The sequence below is a fragment of the Mustela nivalis genome (genome assembly GCF_964662115.1).
Source record: "Mustela nivalis genome assembly, chromosome: 7".
Lineage (NCBI taxonomy): Eukaryota > Metazoa > Chordata > Mammalia > Carnivora > Mustelidae > Mustela > Mustela nivalis.
In genome coordinates, this window is record NC_139026.1 from 92,578,600 (window position 1) to 92,604,831 (window position 26,232).

A 26,232-nucleotide genomic window follows, 5' to 3' on the forward strand; every position below is an offset into this window, starting at 1 on the left:
TGTTTCCTCTTTTAACTCCAAGCTTCTGTAAGTATTTTTCTCTCAGAAAGAAAAGGGCTCCACTGCTGTAATTCACCATATTATACTGTATATTGTGTGGTGGTAGTTGTGGCAACAGGCAAAAAGTGTTCTGTAATCATACATACACACACACACACACACACACACACACAGTCTCTCATATAATTATGGATCTGACTACATAATATATTGTTCTGAGGCTTGTGATGTGCCCAGACCATGTAATTTATGTGTTGATTCTCACCTCTGTGACAGTGACGGACACTGATTTTTGATGAGTGTATGGAAGACTTTTTCACTATGTAAAACAATAATTCTTTGCTCAGTATTTTAAAGAAATCAGGAAGCAGCAACAGAAAGAATAAAGCAGTCTTGGGTAAAGGCCATTGCTTCCTCATAGTCCATTCTTCCTATTTTGCATTTTTCCTACTAATTTTGAAATATAATGTCGTTTTAGAGTGTGTCCTCCATATTAATTTAAAGTGTGCTTTTTAAGGGCAGTTCAAAAGGTGACTATAATAAAATTTTTGAATGTGCAGAGCAACTTCATGGAACTGTCTTTACAGATAATAAATTCAACCATGCATATGGCTAAGAAGTAGTATTAAAAGACATATTTTATGTATTTAAATTCATTCTACAATATTCCTTACTTCATGTTATAATGTCTTTGAAATCTTGCATGTAGTTTATTTATTTTTTTTAATTTTAATTAATTTATTTTTTCTAGCATAACAGTATTCATTGTTTTTCTACCACACCCAGTGCTCCATGCAATCCGTGCCCTCTATAATACCCACCACCTGGTTCCCTCAACCTCCCACCCCCCGCACCTTCAAAACCCTCAGATTGTTTTTCAGAGTCCATAGTCTCTCATGGTTCACCTCCCCTTCCAATTTCCCCCAACTCCCTTCTCCTCTCTAACTCCCCATGTTCTCCATGCTTTTTGTTATGCTCCACAAATAAGTGAAACCATATGATAATTGACTCTCTCTGCTTGACTTACTTGATTCAGCATAATCTCTTCCAGTCCCGTCCATGTTGCTACAAAGGTTGGATATTCATCCATGTAGTTTATTTCTTGTTACTATTTCATCCTAAAATGGAACATGACAGCAGTTGGCCTTATTTCACTGCTATTCTGCATCATTTGTCTACTCTTCCTCTGTATTCCCTATCTTCACTGAAAATTTCAGTTCACTGAACCCCACAGTTCATCATGGGGTGTCTACATGGTTAAGTGTCTGACTCTTGGTTTTGGCTCAGGTCATGATCTCAGGGTCATGATATCAAACCCCATGCTGGGATCCACAAAGGGATGGAGCTCCCTAAGATTCTCTCTCTCCCTCTCCCTGTACCTTTCCCCCTGCCATGCAAGTGATCTTTATCTCTTAAAAAAAAAAAAAACAAAAACAAAAACACAATGAATTGTGTCTCTTAATTCACATTCCTAGATGTAATTTTATTCTCCATTTCCCCTGGCAGGCTTGCATTTTTTGTAAGAAAATTTCAAGTTTCTTGAAAATGCCTCATTAAGTTGTTTTTTTTTTTTTTTCATTCTCAGTACTAATAATATCTTAGTTCTAGATCTTGCCATTTTTTTAAAAATTTTTTTCATTTAATTTATTTATTTTATTTGTTTCAGAGACAAAGAGTGAGTAAGAGAGAGCATGAGAAGGGAGAGGGTCAGAGGGAGAAGCATACTCCCTGCTGAGCAGGGTGTCCAATATGGGACTGGATCCTGGGACTCTGGGATCATGACCTGAGCTGAAGACAGTTGCTCAACCAACTGAGCCACCCAGGTGCCCTGGATCTTGCCTTTTTTGTTTGTTTGTTTGTTTGTTTGTTTGTTTCAACCATTGCAAATCCTGATCTTCCTTCAATCTATTTTCTGGATTGTAACCAGAGTCATTTTTCTGTCTGCTTAAACCCTTCAATGACTGTTCGTTACCACAGTACAAATATTCTAGTTGATGCTAGGAAATACTTTTAAGAATTCTTTCTGAAACTGGGAATGGTAATTAAAAAAAAATTATTAACATATAATGTATTATTAGTCCCAAGGATACAGGTCTGTGAATCACCAAGTTTACACACTTCACAGCACTCACCATAGCACATATCTTCCCCAATGTCCATAACCCCACCACCCTCTCCCTAACGCCCTACCCCCAGCAACCCTCAGTTTGTTTTGTGAGACTGTCTCTTATGGTTTGTCTCCCTCCCGATCCCATCTTGTTTCATTTATTCATTTCCTACCCCCCAAGCCCCCACATTGTCTCTCAATGTCCTCATATCAGGGAGATCATATGATAATTCTTTCTCTGATTGACTTATTTCACTAAGCATAATACCCTCTAGTTCCATCCATGTTGTCTCAAATGGCAAGATTTCATTTCTTTTGATGGCTGCATAGTGTGTGTGTGTGTGTGTGTGTGTGTGTGTGTGTGTGACATCTTCTTTATCCATTGATCAGTTGATGGATATCTAGATTCTTTCCATAGTTTAGCTATTGTGGACATTGCTACTATAAACATTTGGGTGCACGTACCCCTTCAGATCACTACATTTGTCTCTTTAGGGTAAATACCCAGTAGTGCAATTGCTGGGTCATGAAGTAGCTCTATTTTCAACTTTTTGAGGAACCTCCATGCTGTTTTCCAGAGTGGTTGCACCAGCTTGCATTCCCACCAATAGTGTAGGTGGTAGGATTTGCATCCTTACCAGCATTTGTCGTTTTAGCCATTCTGACTGGTGTGAGGTGGTATCTCATTGTGGTTTTGATTTTTATTTGGGAATGGTAATTTTTAATGTTAGACTTCAGCATCGAGTGAGGAGGGTATTTATGTGGTTACTATGGTCAATATTTGACTCACAGTATGTACAAATGAGTAGTCCCTCTCCTTATTTAGAAGCTAAGGATCCATTGAACTAAAAATCTTTAATTTATCTAAAAAATACATGCATGCTCTATCTTTTCCTCCTCATCTGACAGACAGATGCATCTTCTTATGTAGTATCAGTCAGGTCTCAGAGACATGATGGTGAAGGTTGGAGTAAACAGATTTAGCCATATTAGGCTTGGTCACCAGGGCTGCTTTTAACTATGACAAAATGGATATTTTTGCCATCAATGACAACTTCATTAAAACCACATGTTCTACGTATCCCAGTGTGACTCCACACATAGCAAATGCAATGGCACAGTTAAGACTGAGATTAAGAAACTTGTAATCAATGGAAAGCCCATTTCCCTCTTTCAAGACCAAGATACCACCAACAACAAATGGGTTGATACTGATACTGAATTCACTTCACTACCATGGAGAAGACTGGGGCTCATTAGAAGGGTGGGACCAAGAGGGCCGTCATCTCTGTCCATCATTCTTTTGGTGCCTCCACATTTGTGAGGAGTGTGAACCATGAGAAGTATGACAATTCCATCCAGATTGTCAACAATACCTTTTGCACTACCAATTACTTGGCCCCTCTGGATAAGGTCATTCATGACAACTTTGGTATCATGGAGGGACTCATGACCACAGTCCATGCCATCACTGCCACACAGAAACTACAGAGGCCCTTCTGGGAAGATGTGGTGTGGCAGCTGAGGAACTGCCCAAAACATTATCTCTGCTTTTACTGGCATTGTCAAGGATGTGGGCAAGGTCATCCCTGAGCAAATAGGAAGTTCACTGGCATGTCCCCACCCTCAATGGGTCAGTTATGCATCTAACCTCCTGCCTGGAGACAGCTGCCAAAAATGATGACATCAAGAAAGTGGTGAAGTAGGCAACAGAGGGCACCCTCGAGGACATCCTGGGATACACTGAGAACCAGGTTGTCTGTTTGACTTTAATAGTGACACCCATTCTTCCACCTTTGATGCTGGGGTTGGCATTGGCTTCAGTGACTACTTTGTCAAGCTCATTTCCTGGTACCACCATGAATTTGGCTATAACAACAGAGTAATAGACCTTATGGCCCATATGGTCTCCAAGCAGTAAGAGCCCCCTGGACCAGAAATCCCACTGACAGTATAAGAAAAAGAGAGAGGCCCTCAGCTGTTGGACAGTTCTTGTCCCAACTCATCGTCAACACAGTGAGTTCTTGTCCCAACTCATCGTCAACACAGTTTCTATCTCAGACCCCTTGAAGAAGTGGAGGGGTTTAGGGAACCCTATCGTTTCATGTACCATCAATAAAGTATATTGCATCCAGCCAGAAAAACACATGTGCATGTACAGACACTGATATCAAATCTTTATATATAAGGAATATAAGGAATTAATTCAAGTTTTAAAAAATGTTTGGGATTCTGCACAATCACAGATATGTGTATCTATGGATTTATACATATTATATGTATATACTTAAATACAAATATTTATGGGACATTTGAGTGGCTCATTTGGTTAAGCATTTGCCTTAGCTCAGTTTTGGTTCCAGGGTCCTGGGATCAAACCCTGCACTGGGTTCCCTATTCAGCAGGGAGTCTGCTTCTCCCTCTTCCTTTTCACTTCCCCCAGCTCGTGCACTTGGACTCTCTCCCTCAAATAAATAAATGAAATATTAAAAATAAATAAATACAAATAATTATATACAAATAAAAGGTATATATGTATGTGTGTATATCTAGTTATGTCTGTGTCTAGGAACTATTGGAGAATTGATTTCTGATTTTTAAGATTTTATTTATTTATTTGACAGAGAGAGAAGGTTCATAAGTAGGCAGAGAGGCAGAAAGAGAGAAAGGGGTAGACAGGCTTCCTACAAAGCGGAGAGCCTGATGTGGGGCTTGATCCCAGGATCCTGAGATCATGACCTGAATTGAAGGTAGATGCTTAACCCACTGAGCTACCCAAGTGCCCCGATTTCTGATTTAAAAAAAAAAAATATTTTATTTATTTATTTATTTGACAGACAGATCACAAGCAGGCAGAGAGGCAGGCAGAGAGAGAGAGAGGAGGAAGCAGACACCCTGCTTAGCAGAGAGCCTGATGCGGGGCTCGATCCCAGGACCCTGGGATCATGACCCGAGCCAAAGGCAGAGGCTTTAACCTACTGAGCCACCCAGGTGCCCCCGATTTCTGATGTTTTAATGATTTTTTTTCTTTTTCTCTTCCATTATTAAAGAGTAGAGTTACAGGAATATGGTTCCTTTTATAATTTGTCTAAGTAAATTGTTGGTTTCATTCTATTTTTAGAAATTAAAGACTATAGATGTAGAGTGCTGGTGAAAAGATAGAAGACAAAATACTATTCTGGAAAATGAAAACTAACAAGGCATATAGCAGTGAGAATCACCCCTTAGGAATTTGGAGAGAAAGTGATGGTACTAAAAATGGTGAATTTTTGCTGTTGCCAGAGCCAACAACCTTCCAACTCCATACTTACCCATTCATTCATTCATCTGATCACTAAAAACATGGTTCATTAGATTTGTGGATTCTAGTAACATGGTTGATGATATAAAGTTCTGACTTATTCAGATTGCATATTACTCTCAACCCAGAATACTTTCCTCTCATTAAAAATGCAACAATTCAATAGGTCATTCAACTATGTGATCAGTGAATTACTTAAGATAATATCTTTAAAGGTTTTTAAATAATCTACTTAGTTCTACAAAAAAAGGAAAAATATTTTTGAAATATTAGTGTGACTATTAAATATTAGCACAAATACTTTTCTTTCTTTTTTGTGGTACATTTTTATTTATTTATTAAAAATTTTCAGCATAACAATATTCATTGTTTTTGCACCTCACCCAGTGCTCCATGCAATCCATGCCCTCTCTAATACCCACCACCTGGTACCCCCAACCTCCCACACCCCACCCCTTCAAACTCCTCAGATTGTTTTCAGAGTCCATAGTCTCTCATGGTTCACCTCCCCTTCCAATTTCCCCCAACTCCCTTCTCCTCTCTAACTCCCCTTGTCCTCCATGTTGTTTGTTATGCTCCACAAATAAGTGAAACCATATGACAATTGACTCTCTCTTCTTGACTTATTTCAAATACTTTTCAAAAGACTCTAAAACCACGACCTTCAACATGTCTGATATATTTCTCACCAAATTATATTTGTAATAAAAACTTCATTATTTCATAATACTTTTTAAAAAATAATATCTCAACTTAAAGCATTTAATATTCATTTCAGAAAGATTTATAGGAATTTTCATATCTTACTGACAATTGAATGCCAGAATCAACTTCTTCAGAGAACTTTTTTTTTTTAAAGATTTTATTTATTTATTTGACAGACAGAGATCACAAGCAGGCAGAGAGGCAGGCAGAGAGAGAGAGGAGGAAGCAGGCTCCCTGCCAAGCAGAGAGCCCGATGCGGGACTCGATCCCAGAACCCTGAGATCATGACACATATAGTATATATGTAGTATATATTCATTTAGTTAACGTTTGCATGTTTTTCCACATTCCTGATTTTCACTTTTGTGCCTCTGTGTACTTGGTATAGTCTTACAAAAATAAATGTGTATTATTTCACTCCTTTACAAATTGCTCCATTAAATAATTTACAATCAAATAAAATTTAACTTTTCACTTTATGGTTTTATTGTGTTAAGTCTGCTTGAGAAAATGTAACTTATTCCATGAATGTAAAATGGTAAGAAATAGATGAGTCTTGTCAACGAGCAGTCAGAAAAGAAAAGTCTCTATTTAGAGATGATGTATGGTAGAGGTCTTTACATTAATGTATATATCAGACCAGGTTGGAAATCAGGAAAACAAAGTCAAATCCACTTACCCATCATCTAGTTAGACTCATAACTATTGTCCCAAGACAAATAATTTTGTTTAGTGACACATTCCAGCTGAGGGAATATTTGACTATAGGAAACAGGCTTGGATACATTTTTTATAGTTACCTTCAAGAGTCACTTTCTTGGATATGGGTGAAGGAGGTAGAACCTGCCATGAAAGAGGCAATGGAAAGAAAAAGGCAACATGTAGATTTGCTAATAAATGAAAGCTAAGGCAAAAGGTATATGTCATCATTTCCAAGATACTCTCTGAAGTCTACATCTCATAGCATTCTAGATTCTAAGTTTGTCATTTTCTTCATGTAGGTAAAGGACCATTTTTGCAGTAATTGAAAGAATCTGATTATAAAAAAAACAATTTTCTCAGGATAGCTTAATTTTCCTGTATAGACCAATGGTTTTCCTTTTTAAATGTGATTGACAGAATAGGGAAATCCTCAGTGAAAGAATTTTCTTTTCTTGGTGACAAGAGGAAGAAATTTTAGAGATAATGTTAAGATACACATTTTTTTTAATTTCATGTAAATTTTATATTTGTATGTGGTGTCAAGTAAGCATCTTAAGTACAGCAATTTGCATTTTTGTATAAACTTATAAGCTACCTTGCTTTGATATGAGAAACAATAAAGATTATTGACATTTAATTTTAGTTATACAAGTGAGGACTGACAATTTTCTGTATGAGTTAAAATGGATAGGACCTTGCTTTTAGGCTAAGGAAAAGAGACATTGGTGATATATAAAAAAAATCTAACTGAAAGAATGAAATGAGGTGTTTTAAGAATTTTTATATTAAAAGCTAGAGAGTTTTTCATTCAGTTTTGCTTTCCAGGGTATGTATGCGTGTATATATATGTGCATATGTACACATATGTATACATACATGCATGTATACATATATGCATATATTTAATTTTTTTGCATAATTACATTCATTTATTTGAAGAGAAGACCATTCTCTGGACCATGTTTTTGAAGGCTTGCTTCACATGCTGGTTTCTTAGTGTATATATGAAAGGATTCAATAGAGGAGCTACTGAGGTAATGATCACAGCTACTCCTTTGTTTAAAGTCACCCTTTCCCTTGCAGAAGGCTTAATGTACATGAAGATGCAGCTACCATAGGAGAGGGAGACCACTATCATGTGGGAGGAACAAGTGGAAAAGGCTTTTTTCCTTTGACTTGTGGAAGAAATTCTCAGAACTGTCCGGATGATGTATGTGTAGGAGAGCAGAACTAGTGTTAAGGTGACCATAAGTGTTACCACCGCTAAAATAAATGCCATGAGTTCTAGAAAGTGAGTATTTGTGCAAGAAAGCTGTAGAATTGGAGAGGAGTCACAAATAAAATGATCGATTATATTGGAGTCACAGAAATCCAACTTCAGCAGCAGCATTACTGGTGGAAAGATGACCAAGAATCCTGCAAGCCATGAGCTAAAGACAAGAAGGAAGCACACTCTGCTGCTCATGATGGTCATGTAATGTAGAGGTTTGCAGATGGCCACGTAGCGGTCATAGGACATGGCAGCCAGAAGGTAAAACTCTGTCACCCCCAATAAGATGAAGAAAAATACCTGAGCCACACACTCGTTGTAGGAAATGGTTTTGTTTCCTGTCACAATAGTGACAAGGAATCTGGGAATGCCGACAGATGTGAATGATATTTCTAGGAATGAGAAGTTTCGAAGGAAGAAATACATTGGAGTCTTCAGGTGAGAATCTGTAAGGGTGAGGGTGATAATGATCAGGTTCCCAGTCACACTGAGCATGTAGGTAACAAGAAGAAATATGAAAAGTACAACCTGCCACTGTGGGTCATCTGTCAACCCAAGAAGAATAAACTCTGTCACTGTTGTGTGATTTCTCATTATTTTCCTTCTTTATGATGGTATTCTCTGTTTTAGCTGAAAAATAGATGAAAAAACAAGACAGAAAAGAAACTGAAACATACACATAAAATGCACAAACACTTTTTAAAATCTTTGCTGTCTTTTGCTTTTAGAGAAAAACGACTTTGTAGTAAAAAGAAATAAAATACCTTTAAAATTTGTTATGTCATATATTGGTTATTCCTATATTTCTTTAATTGTATTTTCACATATCTCAGTATAAATCTGTCTTCTGAATATTTCAATATATTCCTGAAAATAAGTAAAGAAAAGGGGGATTAAAACCTCTGAGACTGAAACTTCCTCAAATAAAATTATAAACTTACTCTCAGCATACCACAATAGTCTTTGAAGGTATTTTTCATTTGTTTCCTTTTCATATATTTGAACAATTTTTCTCTTTTGATTAAGCATTTCTTTCTCTTTCCTTATTCAAACTTTTACAATCTACAAAGACCACTCTAAAGTGTCCCTGATAACAGTGTACATACACATTCAATGGATGGAAGGGTAGCCCTGATCCAACTCCAATGGCTATGCCATTAGGCATTCTGGTTTAAATTAATAATTTGTTATAATAATCTCTTCTAAGATTATTAATATGTTTCTCTTACACATATTTTTATTTATTGTTCTACCTATCATGAATCTCTCATATATAAAGCAATATTTTTTAAAAAGATTTTATTTATTTATTTATTTGACAGACAGAGACCACAAGTAGGCAGAGAGGCAGGCAGAGAGAGAGAGAGGATGAAGCAGGCTCCCGGCTGAGCAGAGAGCCCGATGTGGAGCTCAGTCCCAGGACCCTGGGATCATGACCTGAGCCAAAGGCAGAGGCTTAACCCACTGAGCCACCCAGATGCCCCTACAAAGCAATATTTTTAAGTCCCAATTTTTTTTTTTTTTGTAAATTTTAAGTGTTCTTATTTCTAAAATAACTCGGTCACTTCTCTGCACATTACCTATTGCTTTCTTTTTTTTTTTTATTGTGTTATGTTAGTCACCATACAGTACCTCATTAGTTTTTGATGTAGTATTCCATGATTCATTGTTTGCATATAACACCCAGTGCTCCATGCAATCCATGCCCTCCTTAATAATCATGAAAGACTATGGGCTCTGGGAAACAAACTGTCTGTTCTTTTCTTGACGAATGATAAAAGGGAGTGGTTCAACAGTCAAGCTAAGTTTTAGGAAGCAAATATTATTATTTGTTCTTTTCTTTTTGGTTCTAATACAATTCTGGGTGTTGTTCAGGAATTGTTTGTTTTTCCTGTTTAAAGTTTTATTTTCTACAAAAGCTTTAGATGTGCTCTCATCTAAGACTATTTGAAACATACTTAGCTGTCCAGACAGTCTGGCTGAGGCTGAAATGTCTCATTTGTTTTCAATATCCTTCAGAGGTTTCATATCCTTCAGAGGTTTCAGAGCTTTCAAAAGAAATAATTTCTGAGGATTAACCAATTAATTTAATATGTTAATGACTTACTAAAACTTTTACCTGCATAATTGCTGCAGAGAATAATTCTTACTTTCCATCAACTGTGTCCACCTCTTTGTGGTTATAAGATATGTATCTTTTTGGCTTCTGCCTTTATATGATGGATGTTAATCTTTACTGTGTATAAATTTATATTGTATAAAACTAAAACATCAAGTATATCTGCTCAGTGTTAACATTAAATTGTTTTGAATCTTGCACAAAAATAATACATTTTGTGTCCTGAAATTGATTATATTAAAGTGATTCTTTAAAGACACAAAAATCATGATAACAAAAATCATGAACATGTAATCCTATCAATCACAAAGTATCTATGTTACAGTAAATAAAAATGTTGCATGAAACTATTAAATTGTAGAGTTTAAAAATTCTCTTTATGTATTTCATATAAACTGTGTGGCTCAATTTTATTCATATATAGCATTGCGTGTAGTTGAGAATACTTATATAAAGCATAAACATATACTATAAAAGCAAAAATATATTTCTGAAAAAACTGTTAAAGATATACTTACTTTTATGGTAAATAAGTCTGATTTAGTCAATGCTATTTTATTGGCTTCTTTAATTTATTTAAACATTAATGTTTGGGATTTTTCAAAAGCCTTTTCAATCTGTTTCTCCAGGCATTTTATATTTCTAACCAAATATTCAAAATATTGATCATAAAAAATAATGCCAAGAGCCCTCTACTATGTTTATAAAAAAAGGTATGCATTAGCCCATTTCTGTACATCACACCCGATTTCTCTAAGGATCTGAGCTTGTAGAATATCTTACCTATGGCCATTTAAAAATTATTATCTTGATATGTAAGATTAAATAAATTATAGTTGAAATAAATGCTAATGTATTGTCTTTTCAAGCTTAGTGGACAAAATGACATGATCATTGTAATGCTATTCAGGCTAGCCATAATTTTATATGATCCATTCACAATGGCCTCAGGGGAATTAGGTGAGAAAATAAACAACATGTTCTATGGTGATTGGTGTTCTCAGGACACCAGCCTTAAACTGTAATCCAAATTAGTACACAATTTAGAATATAATATTAGGTGAGAGTGACCTGAAATCAGAGCAGAAAAATAGATAGGCTCATTTAAATTTTGTTTTGTTTTGTTTTCTTCTCCCATGAAAATTTATTACTGTTTATATGTCTGCACCAAGAAAAGAAACACATATTGTTCAGTTATAAAAAGTATATCTGAGTAACTTAGGTATTAATCAGCATCAGAACTGAGCTATTGATTTCCATTCCTAACAGATTTCCTGTCAGAAGAGAGAATTCTCTTTTTACTCAGTAGTTTTGATAGATGAAAGTCATTTCTGATTTGCTCTCCCTTTGAATCTTTTAGTAGCAGCAGAGGGCCAGAAATCATCCTGAATATGCTACATGACCAAACTTTAGCAGGACTACATATAGTCATGATAAGACTATAGTGCTGCTCACAGTGCATCCTTCCTTTTATGTAGGTTTGAAAGCAAACAAATTGGTGTTGCTTTAAACTAGTTAAGTTTTTATGTAGCAAACTATCTGATAAAAATATCTGATAGCATTATGAAGCTGATTTTTTTCATTATTTTTTTTTAAATTTTCAGCATAACAGTATTCCTTGTTTCTGCACCACACCCAGTGCTCCATGCAATCCATGCCCTCTCTAATACCTACCACCTGGTTCCCTCAACCTCCGACCCCCCTCTGCTTTGATAATTTGTAACTTCACAAGGAGAAGAAACTTAATAATGGAGTAATAGAGATCAGCCATTTCTCAAGGGCAACCAAGTTGTGAGCAGTGAGTTTTTCCCCAATCTTAAGGAAAGCATTAAGAATTCGCTGTAATGATTTAGATTGGGGTTGCGGACTCTATCATTCTGCACTGTGAGAGACATCAGAGAGCCCAATGCAGGGCTTGATCCCAGAACCCTGAGATCATTACCTGAGCCAAAGGCAGAGACTCAACCAACTGAGGCACCTAGGTGTCCTGAGTATCTCCTTAAAAACCATGTGAACCTAATATCTCAGTGCAAGCTGTTCATCTATAGTAAAAATTGTTTATTACAATAAAAAGTGAAATCTTGTAGTTCTTGAGTATTTCTCATAGTGTTTAGTACAATACCATAAACCCTGAAAAACACCACAGACCACATTAAGTGCCATTAGCAATGCTGGGAATTCTCCTAAGAAGCTGGGAAAAGTCATGACATTACAGGAAATAATTGGATCGCTTGATACTTACTATAGACTGAGGTTGGCAGTTGTGGTTAACCACCATTTCAAGATTAAATTAATCCAGCATTAGGGACTACTGTGAAAAAAGGGGGGAGGGTAGGAGGGTCACGAAGCTGTCAATATAGCTATTGCAGCAGCCATGAAAACATCGCATTTTTTTACAAAATACCTTTGTATCTCATATTGAAGCTTTTTTTTTTTTTTTACTAGTATAGAGATTCTATTTAAATTTTATTGCATTTTTATAGGACATTGCATGTTTGTCACAACACAACTGCACAGTATGGATTTTTGATCTCATGATGTCATTGATATCCAAAAAACCCTAAAAGGAGTATTTCATGAATTTCCTGAACTGACAGCCCAGAGTCTCTCTTCAAGGCCATTCAGTATGTTCATTGAAGGAACAGTCCCTCAAAGCAGCCACTCAGAGTCACAGGTACGGTCTCCTCAGATGTTATTAATCTTACTCCCCCTGAAAATGGGCAGAGTGAAGTGCAATGAAGGTCAGGTTAATTAGAAAGTCACATCTGGGGGCACCTGGGTGGCTCAGTGGGTTAAGCCTCTGCCTTCGGCTCAGGTCATGATCTCAGAGTCCTAGGATGGAGCCCCGCAAAGGGCTCTCTGCTCAGTAGAGAGCCTGCTTCCTCCTCTCTCTCTGCCTGCCTCTCTGCCTGCTTGTAATCTCTCTCTGTCAAATAAATAAATAAAATATTAAAAAAAGAGAAAGTCACATCTGGCAGTATGTTTTAATGATTGAGTGAATGCTCAGAAGAATTTTACATAGCAGCGGCAAGGAATAGTTTGTTACTTTTTCAATGATCTCAGAAATTTGCCAGACACAAAATCTCCATTATTCTACTCCACTTAAGTAAACAAACAAGCGAGTGGTTCATGAACATTTCTTCCTTATTTCGTAATGAATACATGTGTGTATATTAATGTGCTATATGATGTACTGACTTTCTTTCATAATATCTAAATATTGCCTTTTGTTTTTATCATTGTTTTCCAGTGTTGCCAAGATGTGTTTGATGTATAACATTGTATACATTTGAGGTATACAACAGGATGATTTGATATACATATGGAATGATTACCACAATAAGATTGGTTAACAAATCCATCACCTCACATGGATCTATATATTTTTTTTCTTTGCAGTAGGACATTAGGCATTAAGATCTATTGTTTTAGCAACTTTCAGGTATACAGTATAGCACTGTTAATTACAGGCAGATACTGTATTAGAGGCCCCTGAATTTATTGATAGCTAGAAGTTTGAATTCTTTGACCACCCTCAAACTTTTCCCCTGCCTCTCAGCCACTGACAATCATCATTCAACTCTATTTCTAGGAGTTTGGCTTTTAAAATTCTGCTTGTGAGATCATATGATATTTGTTTTTCTCTGTCCAACTTATTTTATTTAGCATAAGGTCCCCAAGATTGATCCATGTTGTTACAAGTGGCAGGACCTCCTCCCCCCCCCTCCTTATCCTTCTTCTTCTTTTTAAGACTTCATTTATTAATTTGAGAAAGAGAAACAGAGAGCACAAACAGGGGGAGAAGTATAGGAAAGGGAGAAGCAGAATCTTGCTGAGCTGTGACCTTGATGTGGGACTTCATCTCAGGACTGGAGATCATGACCTGAGCTGAAGGCAGACACTGAAGCATCTGAGCCATCCACGGGTCTCAAGATTTCCTTCTTTTTAAAGATGGAATGATGATCTTGTGTTATAAGTTTGACATAGGTGTTTACCCACCTCTTTGGTGAATTTTACATCATGATATGATGTCTATTTTGATATGTAGTATGTATCATGTATATATTTCCAAATAAAATATCCATTACATTGACTTCATATACCACCTCTTTCCTTTAATCTGTAGATCCACATTTATTTATTGATACTATCACAGAGAAATCCACCAGGAAGGGTCTAGATCTACAACTTCTATTAGCCTTTTAAATGATTAATACTTCAGTTGCTACATTATTAAATGAATAGTATCTTGTATAAAGTTGTTTCTCTTCAAACACATAAAATACATATTACACATAAAAGCTTATTTTTCAGAGATATCTACTGTTAACATTAATGTTTCTGTATATATCTGTATAAATATTACATTTCTTTCAAGGGAAATTTTGCAGCATAAACAAAGTTTATTTTTTAAGGATTTATTTATTTATTTATTTATTTGTGAGAGAAAGAGAGACCATTCATGAGTGTGGGGAGGGGAAGGGGAAGAAGAGGAAGAGGAAAAGAATCCCAAGCAGACTCTGTGCTGAGGGCAGAGCCCAACCTGGGGCTCAATCTTATGACCGCAAGATCATGACCTGAACAGAAATCAAGAGTCATATATATATATGACTTAACTGACTGAGCCACCCAGGTGCCCCAAGAGACTGGTTTTAATCTTAATTTTTACCTATTTATTAGTTTTATTTACTAGTTTCATTATTTTTTATCATCCATTTTTTAAAAATATTTTATTTATTTGTCAGAGAGGGAGAGAGAGAGAGCATAGGCATGGGGTCGCAGGCAGAGGGAAAAGCAGGATCCTTGTTGAGAAGGGGAGCCCAATGTGGCACTCAGTTCCTGAATCCTGGGATCATGACCTGAGCTGAAGGCAGACGCTTAATTGACAGAGACACCCAGGCATCCATTATCATTCATCTTCTACGACATGAATGGAACAGATTACAAACTAATGAAAAATATCTGCCTTTTTTCCTGAAGATATCTGAAGTCTTACTCCCATGCAGACATATAATAAGCTTTTTCACAAGCATAAATTTTGATTAAGTTTTTCAACTAGAGTAGGATACCCTCTTATCTGCTCATTTGGTTTCAGAAGCCTCAGTATGATGCTTCTACCTCAGTCTGAGAGTTAGTTTGGGAAAGAGAGGTCTTCAAACCTGAATAACAAATGTAGCAATAAAAAATAGGGAAGAAGGATGAATCTTTGAATGATTTTCAAGTAACAAAAAAATCAATCTTTTGTTGATGAAATTTAAAATAGCAATGGAGAAAGTTTAAATATCACCATTCCAGATCTCCATTAGAAAACAGAATGTGTCTTTCCACCTCTGAAAAACTTAAATCTTATAAATAAATGATTAGTGTCTAAGCTGTTAACACCACTGTAGTTAATAAAAATTGTATATTTGGATCAAGTTAAACCCTAGGAGTATACAAACTGAACAAATTATCTTAGGTTTCTACAAAACTTTTAGTGCAATATCCTTAGCTTTATAGAAAGTTGTTTCCACATGTCACTATATTAAATCTTCCTTTGCACACAGTATAATATAAACATATTATTTTTCCCATAATAATAAACCCTACGCATGAAGTTTCCTCTAGAATTTAAGTTAAGAAAACTTTTTAAAAAAAGTTGGTATAGTATTTTTTTCCAATAATGCAAAAAATAAAATAAAAGAATGCAGACAATACTTTTCTCTTCAAGTTGAGTTTTAAATACATTTAATGAATTATTTTATCACTACTTTTGTTGCAAGTTAATCAAATTATTTTAGAATAAGGAAACACAAATATATTCATAAGTAAACAATAAATGAGCATCCATAATGCACAGCAAATTGTGGTAAGTACTAGAGGGTTTTATAGAGAAATTCATTCCATGTTAAGGCAGAATATCTAGCTGGGAATATAAAATGATATGCATGAGATAATCAGAATGTAAATAGCTACTACAATATATGAGGGTACTAATTATTTTGAAAAAGTATGTGAAGAAGTGGTGAAGTTGGTCACTGTAACAAGACAACATCTTTTGGATAGCTATGAACTGAGTCTTAGATGTTGATAGGACTTAGAACTAGACTCGAGGAGAGAAAATTGAGGATAATTTATGTCAGGGTGCTAAACCTAGACAGGGCAAGATGAATGGATGCAAAGTGAGCTATCCCATTGATTTCATAAGAATATAATCTGGAGAGTAATAGAAAGCCTTATTTTCTAAGTAGAAATAGGGAATTAACAAAATCTCTTATGAAAAGAATGACATGGGGATGCCTGGTGGCTCAGCAGGTTAGGCATCTGACTCTTGATTTCAATAAGCATCATGATCTAAATTCATGGAATGAGGACCCATGTCAGGTTCCATGCTCAACATGGAGTCTGCTAGAGATTCTTTCTCTCCCTTTTCCCACTCACGTTCACTCTCTCTCAAAATAATCTTTTTTTTTTTCTAAAAGAAAAAGGAATACATGATTGAAAGAGTGTTTTATTTTATTTTTTAAAATTTTTTTGAAAGAGTGTTTTATAAAGCACAATCTGGAAGTTTAGAAATATAAATGCTGAGAAGATAATTATGTAGGATTTAAAAATTATTATTATATTCATTGAGATGAGGAGATTCCAACTTTGATCACTGTAGCAGTGAAAATAAAGAAAAAAAGATGAACGTGAGGATTCAAGTAATAGATTAAAAATATTTTCTTATATAATAGAAAACAATGTTGTTACTTATAGAAATTTGATAACTAAGAAAGAGAAGTGCCAACATTTTGGAGCAATCACTCCCTCAATTTGTTTCTTTGTAACTTTTTTTCTGTGTAAATTATTCTGAGGAACACGTTTTGAAAAGTATAGCAGGAAGGTAGTCATGAAATAGCATGTGATCCAAAATGTACTCTTCCATGCTTTTGAATATTTATTCTTTGATTAACGTTATTAATTACCTCTGTAATATATTCTTTTCTTGGGATAAGCTCGGGTATGAGGTTATTCTTTAGGGAGCTTACAATTTAATGTGAGAGTCACATCCTTGCAGAGGCAATTATAATAAAAATTCCATATATAAATTTTATATATAAAATAAGGCTGTTTTTGTAGATTATGATTCAATCTGACTGGTTCTGTAAGAGGAAAGTAAGAGAAACAGAGAGACACTAGGGTGCAGGTGTACTGAGGGACAATAATGTGAAAAAAGAGCAAGAGGCAGATAGCTGCAAGCCGAGGAGAGACACCCCAGAGGAAACCAAATCTGCTGGCATTTGTCCTTGGACTTTCAGTATCCATAATTGTGAGAAAATAAATTTGTTGTTTAAACCACCCAGTCTACAGTATTTTTGGGGGGGGAGCCTTGGCAAACGATTTCAAAAATGTATACAGAATGGGAAAAAGAAAAAAAAAACCTCTTCTTTTCACATGATATCTATGCAGAAAATCTGAAATAAATTGACAAAAAATGTCCTGAAACTGAGAGAGTATAGGACGGTTGCTGGTTACACAGTTAATATACAATAGATAATTGCTTTCTGTATAGGAACAATGAACAAGTGGAAATTAAATGAAAGGCACAATACCATTTTTTATTATCCTCACTCTGTATATTATTATATACATAAGTATTATGTACTTAAAATACTTATGGGGCACTTGGGTAGCTCAGTGGGCTAAGCATCTGCCTTTCATTCAGGTCATGGTCCCAGGGTCCTGGGATAAAGCCTCTCATCAGGCTCCCTGCTCTCTCTCTGTCTCCTTCTGTTTGCTCTCTCTATCTCTCTCTCACTATCTCTTGAATGAATAGAAATCTTCAAAAAAAGTAGATTATTAATTTTTAATGATAAAATAAGTCAATGTAGGCTCATTAATTGTTAAATATACCAAGCTTGTGAGGGATGTTGATAACAGGCTACTAAGCTGTGGAAGGACATGGAGGAATCTTAAATGCACATTACCATGTGAAAAAAGTCAATCTGAAAATGATACTTACCGCATGATTGTCACCAACATTTTCAGTTATTGCGTTTTCTTTGAAGATTTAATTATTTGAGAGAGGGGCACCCGAATGGCTCAGTGGGTTGAGCCTCTACCTTCGGCTCAGGCCATGATCCCAGGGGCCTGGGATGGAGCCTGGCATCGGGCTCTCTGCTCAGCGGGGAGCCTGCTTCCCCTTCTCTCTCTGCCTGCTTCTCTGCCTACTTGTGATCTCTTTCTGTGAAATAAATAAGTAAAAAATCTTTAAAAAAATAAATGATAATTATTTGAAAGAAAAAAGGTACAGAGGTAGAGGGAGAAGCAGACTCCCTGCTGAGCAAGGAATCAGACATGGGGCGCTATCCCAGGAGCCTGAGGCAGCAGTCTGACTCAGCCACCCCAGCACACCAGTTGTTGAATTTTTAAATTCCAGAATAAGTTTTTGAAATAATTTCTCTATTTTTGTTGTTGCTTGCCTCTATGTCTTTTGTTTTTGTTTTTTACTATTTTATTGGATTCTCTTTGCTCCCCGAATGTTCATAGTAGCAATGTCCATAATAGCCAAACTATGGAAAGAGCCCAGATGTCCATGGGCAGATGAATGGATAAAGAAGACATGGTGTATATATACAATGCAATACTACTCAGCCATCAAAAAAATGAAATCTTGCCACTTGCAATAATGTGGATGGAAATAGAGGGTGTTATATTTAGCCAAATAAGTCAATCAGAGAAAGACATTTATCATAGGATCTCAACTCATTGATATGTGGAATTGAAGAAACAAAACAGAAGACCACAGGTGAAAGAGGAAAAAAATAAAACAAGATGAAACTAGAAAGGGAGATAAACCATAAAAGATTCTTAATCATAGGAAACAAACTAAGAGATATTGGAGGGGAGAGGGATCAGGGGATGGAGTAACTGGGTGATGGACATTAAGGAGGGCATATGATGTATGAGCACTGGGTATTATATAAGACTGATGAATCACTGACCTCTAGCTCTGAAAACAATAATGTTATATGTAAATTAATTAAACTTAAATTTAAAATATATTTTTTTTTCTAAGAAAACGATTCAGTTTGCTCTGAGAAGCCTTTCATGTCACTTCTCAGAGGTACAATCTCAGGATTCTATGTACTCTTTGGTGGCAAAGGTTTTATCGGGCTAGCTTTGGTTGTGTCTTCCCCTGATCGTTTTATTGGATCTGTCTCTGTAGGTTTCCTACCCAGGAGGAAGGTTCCAATAATTCTTCTTTTGTTCTATTGTTTTGAAAACATTGTGGCACATATATTTCTCCATTGTCTGATCCACTGGATTTGGTCCCCTCTGCACGGATAGACCTTAAGGCCAGTCTTTGAGGTTTTCTCCAATTCTCGGGGGGCTTCTTTGCTGTCTGCTTCCCTCCTTCTCTCTGGTCATCTTTCTAGTTGGTCTACAGTTAGCTTTTGCTCTCATGGAGCAAGCAACCTCTCTTAATTGCTTATCAACAAATGTTTATTATGTTTTAGAGTCCCTTAAGCTTATGCTTAAACCTTCCCACATTTTATTCCAAATGAAGTCAGTTCACTTGAGAAGAGTTCTGGGGCCCTCTGTTACTATGGCCTGCCTATCATTCCAGGTAAAACCTGTGTTCAAGTGTCCTGGAACTGAAACAGGAGCAGTGGTCTAGTTCTCTTAGAGTGACACCCTGGCTTTTTGTGCAGGTTTCTGGGCAAGGTTGTTAGCCTATGGTCTTTTAAGCTTATCTCCTTCTTTGTCTCTCTCTCTCTCTCTCTTTTGACAGCAACAAATGCTTACATTTTTATTTATTTATTTTTTTATTCTGTTATGTTAGTCACCATAAAATACATGATTAGTTTTTGATGCAGTGTTCCAAGTTTTATTGTTTATGTAGAACACCCAGTGCTCCATGCAATACATGCCCTCCTTAATACCTACCACCAGGTTGACCCATCCCCACACCCCCTCCCCTCGAAAACCCTCAGTTTGTTTCTCAGAGTTCACAGACTTTCATGGTTCATTTCCCCCTCCAATTTCTCCCAATTCACTTTTCCTTTCCTTCTCCTATTGTCCTCCATGTTATTGTTTGTGTTCCACAAGTAAGTGAAACCATATGATAGCTGACTTTCTCTGCTTAACTTATTTCATTCAGCATGATCTTCTCCAGTCCCATCCATATTGATGCAAAAGTTGGGAATTCATCGTTTCTGATGGCTGAGTAATCTGTCTTGGCAAAAAATCTCTATCCTTTGAACTGGTGCAAGTGAAATTGGGACCCACTTATTCTTGACCTACCATGCCTGGGGTAGAGTTTCTACCCTGTGAATGGGCCCTGGGTAAAGGAAAAGATCTCCAGGCATTGTAGCCACTCTTGCCTTGAATAGGGCTTCTGCAACCTGGAACTGGAGGAAATAAGAAATGTTTTAAGCCTGCCACTCTCAAAGTGATATGGTAGTCCATGACTGGGGTCTAGTGGAAGAGGAGTACCCTACGTTCTTGTTTGCACTTCCCTATGTGCTTCTTATCATGCTGGGTAATTCCATTATAGGACTAAGCATACTGGCATGAAGGCTTCTGCATTTTACTCATGGGGGTGACTTTGTAAAATATGCCTCTTTCAACCTAAAAATCTTTCTGCTTCACCTTAGGAGAGAGGTGGGATACTACCATAGCACAGTGAAATCTTACCCTAAAATCCTCATGAAGTTTTTCTACTTAGCGAGTCCCCTGTATTCCCCAGTAATCTGTATTTTTAAAAATATGGGTGAAAGAGGTGACGTTTATTGAAATACAAGAAGGGATTCTTACAGACAGACATGAGTAGAGAGAGAACTAGATACCTCATTTGGTCATAACTTACTATTCTGTCCCTAGTTGAGGGCCCTGTTCTTTTTGTTTGTTTTTATCTTTTCTGTTGGTTGTTAGCAAAAAGGAAAATAAAGGCTGAAATAACAATGTAAAGTGACTCAAGTTCTGTCTATGGAAATGAAAACATAGGTGCTCCTGGGGACTTGGTAATGCCTGATGGTAACGAAGGGAAAGGGACAGAGAAAGTTATTGTCTTCTCTCAGAATTAACATCGATAGTATTAAAGGCATGAAGAAAGAACAAATCTGACAGCCAATAAATATATAGATTTAACAGATTTGTATGACATGTATGTAATTTAATCATTCAAGTAACTCTGCGAGGTAAATGCTCTTATACACCCCATTTTACAGGAGAAAATTAAAATATGGAGATACTATGCAACTTGCCCAAAATTACACGGCAAACACAGAAACTGAAAGCTCAGTTTGACACCTGAGCTTATTTTTTAACTCTCAAGTTATCAGTGAACTGTTATTGCTCAGATTTTCTTCCTCATTTTATGAAGTAGCTTTTCTCCAGCAGAGATGCTTAAACATTAGAAGGCATTTTTCATTTCTGCATCATTCTCATTTTATCAATCATCAGTCCATATTCAGCTTACTTTACCTGTCATTCTAAAGAGAGTCTCTTCTTCACTGTCCTTAAGAAGACTGCCTTTAGTAAAAGCCACCATAATCTCTTACTTGGGCAATCACTCACTTTCTAAGTCTTCTCCTTGTGAATATTTATTTTCCATAAGGATATCAGCATGATATTTGTAAAATGCCCAGTTGAACAGAATACTGTTTTCTTCTAAAATCCCCAGTGCCGGGCACCTGAGTGGCTTAGTGGGTTGAGCCATTGCCTTCGGCTCAGGTCATGATTTCAAGGTCCTGGAATCGAGCCCCATGTTGGGCTCTCTGCTCAGTGGGGAGCTGCTTCTCCCTCTCTCTCTGCTTGCCTCTCTGCCTACTTGTGATCTCTGTCTGTCAAATGAATAAAAAAAATCTTAAAATAAATAAAATAAAATCCCCAATGCCTACCTTTTGTCTACAGAATAAAAGTCGTCTTCCTTGGCTTGAAATAGAGGTCTGCACAATTTCCATGAATTCCTTTTTAAGGCTCATCCCTCACTTTTTGTCTTGTGCAGTACAAATGACTTATCAAACCTCATGCAGTTCACCATATAATGATTTTGCACAGAAACTTGTCTATTTCACCTTGTTAAGTTCTACCTATTTTTTAAAATGTATATTTATAATGGCCAAAATTAGCAACACAGGAAACAACATGTGTTGGAGAGGATGTGGAGAAAGAGGAACCCTCTTACACTATTGGTGGGAATGCAAGTTGGTGAAGTCACTTTGGAAAACAGAGTGGAGATTCCTCAAGAAATTAAAAATAGATCTTCCCTATGAACCTGCAATTACACTACTGGGTATTTACCCCATGGATACAGGTGTAGTGAAAAGAAGGGCCATCTGTACCCCAGTGTTTATAGCAGCAATGGCCACGGTTACCAAACTGTGGAAAGAACCAAGATGCCCTTCAACGGACAAATGGATAAGAAAGATGTGGTGCATATACACTATGGAGTATTATGCCTCCATCAGAAAGGACGAATACCCAACTTTTGTATCAACATGGACGGGACTGAAAGAGATTATGCTGAGTGAAATAAGTCAAGCAGAGAGAGTCAATTATCATATGGTTTCACTTATTTGTAGAGCATAACAAATTGCATGGAGGACAAGGGGAGATGGAGAGGAGAAGAGAGTTGAGGGAAATTGGAATGGGAGGTGAACCATGAGAGACTATGGACTCTGAAAAACAATCTGAGGGTTTTGAAGGGGCAGGGGGTGGGAGGTTGGGGAAGCCAGGTGGTGGGTATTAGAGAGGGCACAGACTGCATGGAGCACTGGGTGTGGTGCAAAAACAATGAATACTGATACGCTGAAAAGAAATAAAACATTAAAAAAATGTATACAGAAACATTTCACTGACCATCAAGACTGTTCACCTCCAAAGGCTACACTCATTTTGTATATTCCACAAATGTCTTATTCACTGGGTTTTCGTGTGACATTTTGCTTCTCTGGTCAGCTGTATTCTCCTCATCTTACTGTGCATTTAAGTACGGAAAATATTTATACCTGGGGATTTTCGTACAGGAAAATGTATATTAAAATTCAATAAATATCGATTTGGTGAATCAATCTAAGGTATACAGAACAAAAAAATGAATCCCCTTTATTTTTCTTTCATTTTCATTATAGTTTCCTTGTCCAAAATGAGAATTTTCAAGAATGATTTAACCCCCATAAAAGTATGACATATGTATGTCACTCATTGGGCCTCTGGACAATTAAGAGTGACCCACATGTTACCCTCAGAACTGTGTGCACTGTAGAACATCTGCAGAACATGCAGCGCTGAAAACGATTTCTCCAGGAAATCTGATATTTTGTTCTGTCTTCTTATCATATCAGATTTTGTTACTTTTACCAAGTATATACATATTTTATAAAATTTGTTATTGACTTAAGAGAAACATCCCAAACATCATCCTCAGAGTGCCAGCACCAAATCTGGAATGTATTTTCCCTAAAATTGAAATACACAGTAATCATGATCTTTACCCAAATGAAGACAAAGTACAGAGAAAGCCATTCCACTCCAGAATCAACCATCAGGAAAAATAGAGTCTAAATGTACTTGTCAGCTGTAAGTCACAGGTTTCAAATAAATAAACTTTCTAAAATTAAATTTTTCAAAATCATTGGAGACATTCATTGCATCGATGCTTCCCCAAATTGTCATAATGTCCAGGCCTTTCAATTATGTCACTGTTAAGATAGAATTAAATAGAAATGCTTTTTTCCCCAGGATCTTTCTCAGAGCTTCTTTGATACCTTTGTTTCTCAGGGATTAAATCAAAGGATTCAACATGGGAGTGACTAAGGTGTAACATAAGGAAGCCACTTTACTCAGTTCAGGAAATCTGTCAGGGATGACATACATAAAAACAATGGCACCGTACAGTACACTCACAACTCCTAGGTGAGAGCTGCAAGTGGAGAAGGCTTTCTTACATCCCTCAGAGGAGTGTATCTTTAGAACTGTGGACACAATATACATATACATATAGGACACAATAATGACTATTATGGTAGGCAAAATAATAATGTTGCATAAGAAAAAGGAAAAAGGAAACCATCTTATGAAAGTAGAGATCAGAGCAAGAAATCCTTTGAAGTGGACTGTCATCACAGTAAAAGTGATCAATGGTGCGGGAAGCACAAAAGGACAAAGTAAATGTCATGCTTGTCTGAAGAACTGAGCTGATGCAGCCACAAAAATAGGAACCAGCCACCAACCGAATGCAGAGATGAGTTGACTTCTGGACAGAGTAGAGGAGTGGGTTGCAGATGGCAATGAAGCAGTCATAAGCCATGGCTTCCAGGAGAAATGCCTCAGTCACAATGAAGAGGACAAAGAGAAAGAGCTGGGTCACACAGCCGGCAAAGGAGATGGACTTGCTCTCAGACCAGAAGTTGATCATAGCCTTGGGTGCAATAACAGAAGAATAGAAGAGATCAATGAAGGAGAGGTTGCCTAGGAAGAAATACATTGGTGTGTTCAGCCGGGGATCAGTCATAATAATGGTCATCATCCCCACATTCCCTAGAAGGATCATGGCATACACAAGCAGAAAGAGCAGGAAGAGGAGAATGTGGAGTTCTGGGTGGACCCTGAAGCCTACAAGAATAAAGTCAGTCACTTCTGAGTGATTGCTTGTTCCCCTGTCACCCATGGAAGAAACCTGCTGAGAGGCAGGCAGAAAGCAAAAAAAAAAAAAAAAAAAAAAAAAAAAAAATGCAATCCAGGCTTTTTTCTTATTCACATAGTTTCTTAAATGTAGAATACATTATTTACATCTTAATTTAATATTGCATATAAAACAGTTTTAATGTCATGAAGGATGAAGAATTTGTGTTAGATAATGCTAGACTTATGAAGCTGATATTCAGTTATTAAGCAGTGAAAGACATTTCTGTGTTACTGTATTTAAGTCATAATTTTGCTGAGAGTTCAGCCAGTAATAGGATCTAATATTATCTAATTTATTCACATTTGAAATTTCTATTCTCATTATCTAAAATAGGAGGGCTATGATAATCTAAAATAGAGATGCTACATGTAATCTCTATGACAATGTTTGTAGCCTATGATAGTCCAGTGTTTGAATCATTGGAGGACAATAATAAATACATTTTAAAGTATTGTTACCTTATTTACTTCAATTTCTTTTGTTCTTATTATTACTGTATCCATCATTTTGAAAATAGACTAAAAATAGGTAAGTGATTCCCCCCTCCTGGAAATTATCTTTTTTTTTTAATTTTTTTTTATTAATTTTTTCATTTTTTATAAACATATATTTTTATCCCCAGGGGTACAGGTCTGTGAATCACCAGGTTTACACACTTCACAGCACTCACCCAAGCACATACTCTCCCCAATGTCCATAATCCCACCCCCTTCTCCCAAACCCCCTCCCCCCAGCAACCCTCAATTTGTTTTGTGAGATTAAGAGTCACTTATGCTTTGTCTCCCTCCCAATCCCATCTTGTTTCATTGATTCTTCTCCTACCCACTTAAGCCCCCATGTTGCATCACCACTTCCTCATATCAGGGAGATCATATGATAGTTGTCTTTCTCTGCTTGACTTATTTCGCTAAGCATGACATGCTCTAGTTCCATCCATGTTGTCGCAAATGGCAAGATTTCATTTCTTTTGATGGCTGCATAGTATTCCATTGTGTATATATACCACCTCTTCTTGATCCATTCATCTGTTGATGGACATCTAGGTTCTTTCCATAGTTTGGCTATTGTGGACATTGCTGCTATAAACATTCGGGTGCACGTGCCCCTAAAGATACAAAGGTAAGTGATTTTTATATTAAAATTAATAATATTTAAAAACCACTATTCTTATATCAAATAAAATGGTTTATAGCTCTTTCTAAATAAATGGCCATTTCCTTAGATCAAGTCCATTCCCCTAAATAAGGCATTTTTATTGCCTCAATATATTTATTTTACTTCCACTGGTAGTTATTTAATTAAAATATGCCATAATCAGTTAGCTTTTTTCCTGAAGCAGAGAGAAGCTGATGAACATTCCAGGTCTTACACC

At 36.5% G+C, this 26,232-nt stretch overlaps 1 protein-coding gene and 1 pseudogene across 2 annotated transcripts; both read right to left on the reverse strand.

Annotated features, from left to right (window-relative positions):
* Positions 1-7,740: 7,740 nt before the first annotated feature.
* LOC309869889 (olfactory receptor 6C75-like) lies at positions 7,741-8,679 on the reverse strand (the record flags this gene model as incomplete). Its single annotated transcript, XM_082741660.1, has 1 exon — positions 7,741-8,679. The coding sequence occupies one exon, from the start codon at positions 8,677-8,679 to the stop codon at positions 7,741-7,743; it is 939 nt and encodes a 312-aa protein (XP_082597786.1).
* Positions 8,680-23,866: 15,187 nt separating this feature from the next.
* Positions 23,867-24,857, reverse strand: LOC309870312 (olfactory receptor 9K2-like; annotated as a pseudogene). The gene has a single exon. The product of its transcript is annotated as an olfactory receptor 9K2-like (transcript).
* Positions 24,858-26,232: the final 1,375 nt, after the last annotated feature.